General features: G+C 37.9%; 1 protein-coding gene across 2 annotated transcripts in view; it reads right to left on the bottom strand.

Moving 5' to 3' along the window:
- The window catches only part of LOC117115805 (fibroblast growth factor 13-like), a 27,280-nt gene that overhangs the window by 6,171 nt on the left and 11,367 nt on the right, over positions 1–9,742 (bottom strand). Inside the window, exons 1-2 of one of the 2 annotated variants that reach the window (XM_033259745.1) lie at positions 4,596–4,690; positions 2,531–3,432 (exon numbers count right to left, since the gene is read on the bottom strand). In XM_033259745.1, coding sequence (XP_033115636.1) covers positions 2,531–3,047 — 517 coding nt within the window. In that variant the 5' untranslated portion in view covers positions 3,048–3,432; positions 4,596–4,690. Of the gene's footprint in view, positions 1–2,530; positions 3,433–4,595; positions 4,691–9,742 lie in introns of those variants that run through there. The other variant, XM_033259746.1, reaches the window with a different exon arrangement.

Genomic DNA, 9,742 nt, shown 5'->3' with positions numbered 1-9,742 from the left:
CGCGTAAACCAATGCGTCAAGCTTGGTCCACACTGGGAGCAATTTGACGCGTTGACGCAAACGCACACAATGCTACTTCTTTAGTGTGAACCGAGACTTATAGCGTTAGAACCGGTATGCGTACGCGTGTAAATGCTGTGAGTGGCGTAGGCGTAAACTTTCATGAATTTGCGTCGAAATGCATTTCTTAGTGTAAACAATGGAAAAAATAATGTGTAAACCAAGCTGGAACAGCCGCGTTTTGTCTTTGTCTTAAGTCCGCTGTTTAAATTAACCATGTATTTATATAAATTGACTCCTTCTACAATAGTATTCCGAATATAGTCGAGTTGAAGGTCTACAGGTAGCAAGCAAATTATTATTATTATTATTATTATTATTATTATTATTATTATTATTATTATTATTATTATTATTATTATTATTATTATTATTTATTATTATTATTATTATTATTTATTATTATTATTATTATTTGAAGACAGTCGCTAAGTTTATACAGTCCTACACTCGAGGTACAGCTGTGAAAGTTTTGAAACCAACAAATCTTTATAAGCAGACGAAAATCCAACAACATTTTACATAAATTATTGTGATAAATGACTGCAGTTGCGAGGTGGTCCATTGTCTGCAATCGCCTATCCAGGCACCGTCTTTGTATAATTGCAGGAGAATTGCTGACCGTTCTCGGGTGATGGCCAACTGGTGAGTTTGGCGAGAAATATAGGCCTACTGCGATGGAAAATCCATTGCATTGACGTCACCCTAAGAATTGTGTTCTGTTTTTCAATTTCTAGTTCGGACAGCAAAAACAGAAGCCTATGGGCGGCAGTTGAATCTGTATAACGGTATTCTGAATGGGGATCTCAGTCGGCTTAATCTGTCTTTTATTTACTATCAAGTCGAGGCCTCTTTAAACTGAATGTCGTTTTTCATGGCCTGGGCTCAATTATTCACACTATTGTCATATAATCCAAATCTCCTCAATTGTTATTAAAAAAAACTATATGATAATGATTGTAATTACCATAATTGACAACTCTGGTAACATTCAAGAGTCATAAAGACAATAAATGGTAGTCAGTGACTTATATAATTTGGTTAAGTTCAGAACTTAAGAAAATTGTACACTTAATTGTTTATGGCCTTTTATATAAGATGATGATAGAACAACTATAACAGTCCAATACTAAATAAACACCTTTGGCATAGACCCACGTAAATTCAGCGTATAGGTCAACGGCAACATGTCGGAATGTTAATATCTGCTTAGTAGGACTTAGGTCTAATTCTTTTGCAATTTTAAATTGATTTGTGTTTCACTTTTTTAAAAAGCGTGTCAGTTAGTTTGAACACATGGGGGCCCTTTGGATTATGGAAGCCGCTGCACGACTCCTAAAAGAACGATTTACAACATATCTTGTATTTCCCCTTACATTGCCGTGACATGGTCGCACCTTCGCGCGCTTTGTTAACAATAGTATACACTGGCTGTTGTTGAACGCGAAGTCAAAAATGTATTACCGAGTTTTACTGTACTCAATACTCAAGATACACAACCATCAATTGGCGTTAGACGAGGAAATCCATGCTTTTCTGATAAGTGTCTGAACTCTAAGGTTGAGAACTGTCATTTTGTGAGTCATATTTACTAAAATACATCCTGTTGGAAGTTCAACTCATCAAACCATAGTTTAATTAAAATTATATATTCATTAGTTCTTTTCACACTGGCAATAAATTGCATTTGTAACTTATGTTTACAGTATGTTTACTTTATATGTAGAATATCAAAATTTAATTTGGAAATATCTGGTTTGACTTCTATAGACAAAGTATTCGCGTAACACGCGTTATGCGAATGTTACGTGCGTATCGATCCCAGTGCTGAAACACAGATTAATCCGGTCAGATCATTTAAAAATACTAATTTAATGGAATTAAAGATTACCTATGTAAAACCTGAGAGTAACGTATAAAATTAATATAGAACTGGACACGTTCGTATTCGAAACGTTTGTTCCCACGATTCGTATTGTGAAGTGGCGGCAATGCCGGTTGAATTGCATTTGGGAAAGTGTTCGTTCGAATTTGTAACATCGGGTTCAACCACTTAACACTTTAAAACACATAATGGGGCAATTAGAAAAGCATTTGTGTTCAATTGTGAATGTTTCTATAAAATACTGATCCACTTTTAGTTGGTGTTTAGCGACCTTCCTCAGTTCACTTGGTTAGTTTAGTCCTATGGATGTGGGATCATCAAGTAGCCTACGCGATTAAACAGTAAGAGATATTTACAGTACTGTTATTTTGTTGTTATTTCCAACTACTTAATTACTGTTGTTAGGTAATATTTTTGTTGTTATTTTTTGTTAACATTTTATTCTCTAAATATGCATTATGATTTTGCCTACATTCAGCACAAAGTAAAACAAGATTACTGGCTTAGACTAAATACCAATAAGACCCATACCAATAAAGAGTGACTTTTTGAAGAACATAACTCTGGATTACTATACATACTTACTATTGGGGTCATGTTTTGAATCTGTTCCGAAAACTTTACCATCCTTATCGATAGACAAAAAGATCTTCCATTTTGAGTATATTTGTTTAATTTTTGTCGGTTTTTGGTAATTATTTGGTTTCCTCTTGTTCTTGGCTGCTGACCTTGCTGAATGCGAATGCCTGATTCTGGGTTCTGTTCCCATCCGTAATTCAGAAATATTTTCAATAGGCGTCGTTGAAGAAATAGATGGTTTACTATCCTCCTCCGGTATCGCTCCTTTCGTTTTTTTACTACTCGATTTAACTTTGTTTAGAAGTTCTGTGCGCTGCTCCAAGGTGGCAGGCGCTACTGTTGCAAGAGTGGTTGATGCTAATTCACTTTCCACTACCGTCCTTCTGGTTAATACATCAGTTACAATTTCTGATTTATCCAAGCTATGTGGCATACACAATGTGTGCTTCAGACAGTGCAACAGAATGACAGTGTACAGGAACAATCGTGACAATGGAATCTCAATTTCCATTTTCAAATGCATATCCTCCTCCAGAATACTAACGTTAGTTTATCTTCGTTTTCTCCTAGTTGCCAAATGATCTTCCCTTTGCTATTACAACTATTATTAAGCTGAATTCACCAAGACAAAACATTCACTTAATTTTGTTTGTTATCTGGTTAGTTTTCGTAGGCCTACATTAGTTTCTCCTTCAATAATTCCGTGGAGAATCAAAAGCTTAGACACTCAGTAGCATGCCTTCCCTTGGCCAGTACTTTTCAAACAATCAAAGAATTCAACAGGATTAGCTTCTTTTTGTACGGATCACGAGTAGGCGGGGCTTCAGTGACAACGGCCCCGAACGAGTATAAAAGCGAAATACTCAAAGCGTATGATGAGCTGGATTGCGGTGCAGTTGGAGATCCTGCTGTTAAAGAAGGAGAAACTTGGTTAAAGACTTACTTTACTTTTTGTGTCATCAAAGTAATGTTTACAATACTTTTTATCTTAAAGTTACAGTAAGCAACCTTTATATCAATGCGAATGTGCTAATGTTGATACTTAAATATGGACGCTTTAAGATAATTGTGAAGCATATATAAATAGATATACATATATAATTATATATAGGCATATATTAAAATACACGAATGTGTATAGTGGTAAATAACATAAATGTTAGTAGGCTTATCATTTAGTGAGCTATTCAAAATAAATTGCAGAAAATTAACCAGCGTTTAATATCGAATACCCTGTATAGACTTAGAAAAACTTCATTGGGGAAAACCAATATTTCGACCTATCCTAAGGTACATGATCATCAGGGTACATGAAAAAAAACTAGCAAAAAGTGGACACACATAACCACTTACACATCTAGATGTGTATAAGAGACAGTATATATATATTGTAAGCAAATAATATTGCATAACTTGAGTTAATTGTATTCGAAAAGTCTTTAATTTTCAATATATTTATAGAGGCATCTAATTCATCTGCACCTTAATTTTATGAATCTAAATTGTCTATGTAGTTACAGTACTTAAACAAATTCTTTGTAGGTCTATGCCTATAACCACATTTATTATATACGGTATGTATATCTGCCCATAAACGCAGATTGATGTTGTAGTTCAATGTGGCAGGTGGGTAGTTGAACAAGGCTTCATGATCGTTGTCGCTACAGCAATGGGTTATCGAATTTCCTGCTGGGGTGGGTTATTCTAAACGTCACAAATTTGAGCGGGAAGCGTTACCATCATAATGACCACGTTAACTTATTTATTGGGGGTTCTGGCAAGATTACCAATTATGCGCAACCAATGTCCGGCTATCAATGATGGCGTATCTGCGCTTGATTGCGTATCGATGCGGGATTAAGCGCAACGGATATGGATTATTACGCAGGCACGTACGGCCAAATCACGGTGCAGATACCTCAGATTGTAGGCATAGTCACGTATGAGGTTTTTGTCATCTAATCCCTTGTTTTACTATACAAAGATCTCGGCTAAGTTAAAATGATTTATTATCTCATCTCGGCTACACTCAATAATAATTTAAAGGAGAGCAAAGTAACAGCCTACTTACATACAATACAAATTGCATAAAATAATGAGATGACTACACTATCGAATAAGCAATTTGCACGTTGGTTATTGATGATGTTACTTGGATGCTTGGACTGTTGGATATGATTGATATGATCGACATTTTCTATTGATTAGGGTGAGCCCGTTTCTATAAATAGTTGTGATGAATAATGACGCATTGCATTGCGAAATTGTGATGCTTGAACAGACTTGTTAAAAGAACGATCCCTATTATCTTGTCCACCATATAGTACTAAATAGGCTATGCACTAGAAATTAATTCGTTTGTTTATAGAGCGATGCTCCCTGTACTTCTCGTGTGCGTAAGGACGACTTGCATTTTCGTATTGTTGTAAACCCAAATTAACTTGGCGAAGAAACCAGAAATCTCTAATCATTAAGCAACAATATTTAATTGAACCTTGTTATGACTAAAGTTTATCTTATCTTAATAGATTAAAAATGGTTAAATCTTGGTACTGTAGTGATAACCATAATAAATAGGCGACGAGTGGCCGAGTGGTAAGGCAGAGGCGCCGAACTACATCTTTAACATTGGAGCTGGTTCGAGCTGCTCCTCGCCCAGGGTTCGGTTTGTAGAACTAAGCCTTCCCGTATCAGACCCGTAGCCAGGTTCATCCAAAGGGGGGGGGGGTGGTTCTGGGCGTGAGGTCCACAGTCGAAGCCCCGGTGGGGTCGGCGAAACCACCAAAGCAAGAGGATTTGTGCTTTATGGGTCTAAGGGTCTAAATAATGCTATAGAAGCAGATATGTTTGAAAATGTCTGTGTCTGGGTGGGTCTGCAGTGCATTAGATGGGTTACTTACTTACTTACTTACTTGCTTGATATAAGTGGGAAAAGTTAGGCAAACGCCTTTAAGACCCCACAGCTGTCCAGTCTGTTCTTGAAGGTGTTTACAGTTGTGGCAGCAACAACCTCTTGTGGTAAGCTATTCCAGTTGGGTTGGAGGACTTATTTGGGAAATTTAAGGATTTCGCCAGAAAAGAGGGTGTTTGCTAGAAAAGGGGGGTTTCTCCCGAACCATAAACCCCCCACCCCTGGATACGGGCCTGCGTATAAGGACTTAAAATGGAAGTCCAGTGTATCATCTAGCTCGTGTGCGATGTTATGTGTCATTTCAGCTCCTGTCGTTGTGAAATGATGTGAACTTAACATGTAGCTGTAGACTATGAGCGCAAGTGGCGGTGTCAGGATTTCAGGATTTACCCGACGGGAGGTCCAAAGTCCCTGACGGGGGTGGGGGGTGATGTCCCCGACGAGAAAAAAGCAGACATGGTCGGACGTCGCTAAAAAAAAACCTGTCGAAAGTGGTTGAGGGGGCCGAAAATATGACAATTTTGGGGTTTCAAAGGCTTATTTAATAGATTTTAGAGTTTGTAATATGTACAAAATACATACAATATTTTCTTTCTCCCCAACGAATGGTGGTTTTTCTCCCCGACGAGGGTGGGAGGGGCGCAGTGTAGTCCCCAGACAACATCGTCATTATGATATTCACGCGCCGTATATCCTGCACTTTTTTGTTGGGTTTAATGTTCGACGAATTACGAAATGAGCCGGGTGTGACCGGCCGCCATAGGATGTATTGGGATCGGCGAAGGATCGGGTGGGTAGCCGTGTTTAGAAGTTCCTCATGACTAGGCCTATAGTAGATTGGCCTATATTCCGATGTCAACATTTTGTCAAAAACTTCAAACCAATTTGAAAAGCATCTCAGCTTTTAAAAAAATGTAAAAAAAAGAACAAAATCCTGTAAGTTGTTTTCAGGTGAGCATCGATGCAGATAACACCTGGCTTTTCTCAAATCACCTGTTGTACCGTAACATCTGCTGTATAGGCCTACAATACAATCACACCGATGATCCGTCAATCCTTCAGGTAGAGTGACGCTTAGGCATGTACATAAGATAATATGAAGACAAACAAATAATAAGAATAATGACAATAGGATTTGTGTTCATCGACCCTGTATCACTCAGAACAGATATCAAAATTGGGCTATGACCATTTTCTGCTGGAAAACGAAATAACCCCTCCTTTATGGGACACCCCTATTAAGGACACTTTTTTGGTATCAAAATTTTCCCCAATATTACGGAGTTACACCATTCTCATGTGACTAAGTCAGAGAAAGCTTGGGAACCATGCCTCCTTTTTACAGAAGATTAACATGGTCTTAATAAGTAGCATAGCAAGTGTTTGTGTAAACTTAGCACATATTTCTTTTCTTAACAGTCAGTCTACAGGTGTAGATTCAATATCTTGATATTGCAATTCTAAATTTCTTTGAAATGTTTTTCCATATTAACACTCAAAACAGCCCTAGAACATGTGCCAGCTTCCAAAGACAGTCATAAAAAACACATAATGGCAATAATACAAGAGGATACAGCATAGGCGGATTCAAGGTGGGGGAGGGGATGGGGAAGCCGCCCCCCCCCCGCAATTAAATTTTTCAAAATAAAAAAAATGAGAAAAAAAGAAAATTTAATATATTAAAATTTAAGTCTAAGAATGCCATTTCCGGCTATCTTGAGGTGCCATTATCAATTTTTTCTTACCTCAGCCCCAACCATGATGGGGCTGAGGTAGTATTAATCGACCCTCCATCTGTGAAAGTTCCTCTTTGGGTCCCCTCTATTTCAAATGCCTGGATCCGCCACCCTAACAGAATAAACATGTAATAACTAAAAAACAAAAAAGAGCAACAATTTTTTGAAACATTCACAAAAAGACAATATTTTGACCTGACTGCAACCTTTAATAAGTTCGTTCTTGGAAAGACCGTGAGAAATATCTAGAGCGCATGCGCAGTGACTACCCTTGTCAAAATGGCAGCTTCAGGTAGTCAAAGAATTCGCAATGTTTTGAAGTATTGTGGTCAAGCTTTTAAACGATTTCAAACATCTGAGTCAGGGAATAGAGTGTGGAAGATAGTAGCATGCAGTGTTTTAAGTACTAGTGGATTATGGTGGTTTCACAGGCACGGGTTCACGACAGTTTTATCTCCGAAATTACCCGTCGTTGCGGCACTTGATGTGGAACGAAAGGTAAGTAGGCCTAGGGCCTAGCCTACGCTAGGCTACACCGACAGTACACAACACTTGCGGGACTGGGATCTGGAGACTGCTAACTGGGCCTAGGTCTACGTGTCAACACAGGGCCACGTTGGTTCCACGTTGTGGGCTTATTCATACTGATTACTGTGTACTTATATGTAAATCCAACTTTACTTCGTATCTATCATACCAGTGACTGTGGGTTTCTGGACAAAACGGCAATAACCAAAACGGCAATATAAGACTCCCGACTTTATATTGCCGTTTTGACTTAGGCCAAAAGGGCCTATAATATTAAGTCAAAACGGCAATGACCAAAACGGCAAAAAACCAAAACAGCAATACTTTTTGACCAGAATGGCAATGGACCAAAACGGCAGTGAATCTCAACAGCAAGACCAAAACGGCAAAGCCTGCTGTAGTTTGAGTCAAAATGGCAATAGGCCTAGGCCTAAACATAAATGGCAACACTTCCAGAATAAATATTGTACAAAACAGATAAAAGTCGCACAAGGCAGGGCAAACAAATTTTACAGTAACAAGATGATGCAAGGATGTGATGGTCTATGAAAGTTTTCATAGGCCTAGGCCTAGACCATATTTGATTTGCTTATTTATTGATTGGGACAATTTCAAAACGATTCAGAAAATTATAAAATGAGGCTCGTGCCCGGCGGCGCTTGCTATGTCTTGGCATTGGTTTCACTCCTTTGCTGTTTTGGTCTATACCTATTGCCATTTTTGGTACTTGTCATTGCCGTTTTGCTCTGTTGCCGTTTTAGTACTCGTCATTGCCGTTTTGGTTCATTTTGGTTATTGCCGTTTTGACCTGCTTCCTAGGATGCCTAGGCTAGACCTAGGCCCTTACTTAGGCCTAGCCTAAGGCTAAGCTAGTGTAGGAGGAGGCCTGTTGTGTGGGCTACTCTCTCTACCTTTTGTTTTAGGCCCTAGGCTAGTTGTTTGCTAATGACAAACTGACTGGGGGATTGTTTATTTAATGTATTGTTTTGTAGGCCTTGCCTAGGCTAGACAGTGGCTATCTAGTATTGGCCTAGTAGTGGCAAGGAATACATTCTGTACTCTATCTCGGTAATGTTGAGTGTCCCTAGCTGTTGCCAACCCTAAGTAACCTCCTTTCTCATTACCGAGATAGCATACAGCACTGCCATACTGTAAAGTTGTTTAATTGCATGGATGATACCTCAAAAACCAGCTCAAATTAGTATGGAAAAACGCTAGGAAAATAGGTGCTCAGAATCGTAGTTACTGCATAATACATTTTTGTTTATATGTTATTAACCTTCTGGATACCGGATTCTTGTATAGTGCAAACCCTTGAATACCGGATTCTTTTTCAGTGTAACAAGGTTTTTTGGGTTTTTTGAGTATACGTCGTTCTGGTGGATTTTTGGGAACTTTCTGTAAATTATACAGAAAAATGTTTAAAAAAACAAAGAAAGCTTATAGAATAAGCTTTCATTTGATGTATAATTTATATTTTTGGGAATTTTTTTTCATAATATAATATGATATAATATATATATATAATATAATAGAAATGACAGAAAAATGCTACATATAAACTGTCAGCAAAAACCGGGGAAAAAAAAAATTATAGCCAAAAAAAAACCAAAAAACAAATATAAAACATTCCTATTCCACACAGTTATATAATTTATTTACCCAACCATCCATAACTATAAGCGCGATCTTTCCATTCAAAAGCGTCGACTACCCTCACATTTCTAGGCCTAGGCTCATCTTCATCAAGAACATCTCCGCCGTCAGAACTGCTTGAAGCCCCACAGTCTCGCACATCTAAAAATTCACCTTCATCGCTGTCTGAATCAAAAATCAGGTAATTCGCTTGCTCAGCTGTGTACACATCTTGTGCGGCCATTTCGAAAAATTTTTGAAATTAATAACGATTTCAAATTGATATTTCTAAAATTTTTTTATATAAGCGCATGTGAGTTCTTCACAGATTTCGAAAGACAAAAGCTTCACGCATGCGTGTTCAAAATTTCTGACGTATTGGAGCTAAAATAAAAACAGAAGAGCGAT

This window comes from Anneissia japonica, unplaced genomic scaffold (assembly GCF_011630105.1).
Source record: "Anneissia japonica isolate Jap-2015-1 unplaced genomic scaffold, ASM1163010v1 scaffold287611_len363355_cov233, whole genome shotgun sequence".
In the NCBI taxonomy this organism is placed as follows: domain Eukaryota; kingdom Metazoa; phylum Echinodermata; class Crinoidea; order Comatulida; family Comatulidae; genus Anneissia; species Anneissia japonica.
The sequence above is the reverse complement of the archived record's forward strand: the minus strand, read 5'-3'. Positions and strand labels throughout refer to the sequence as shown.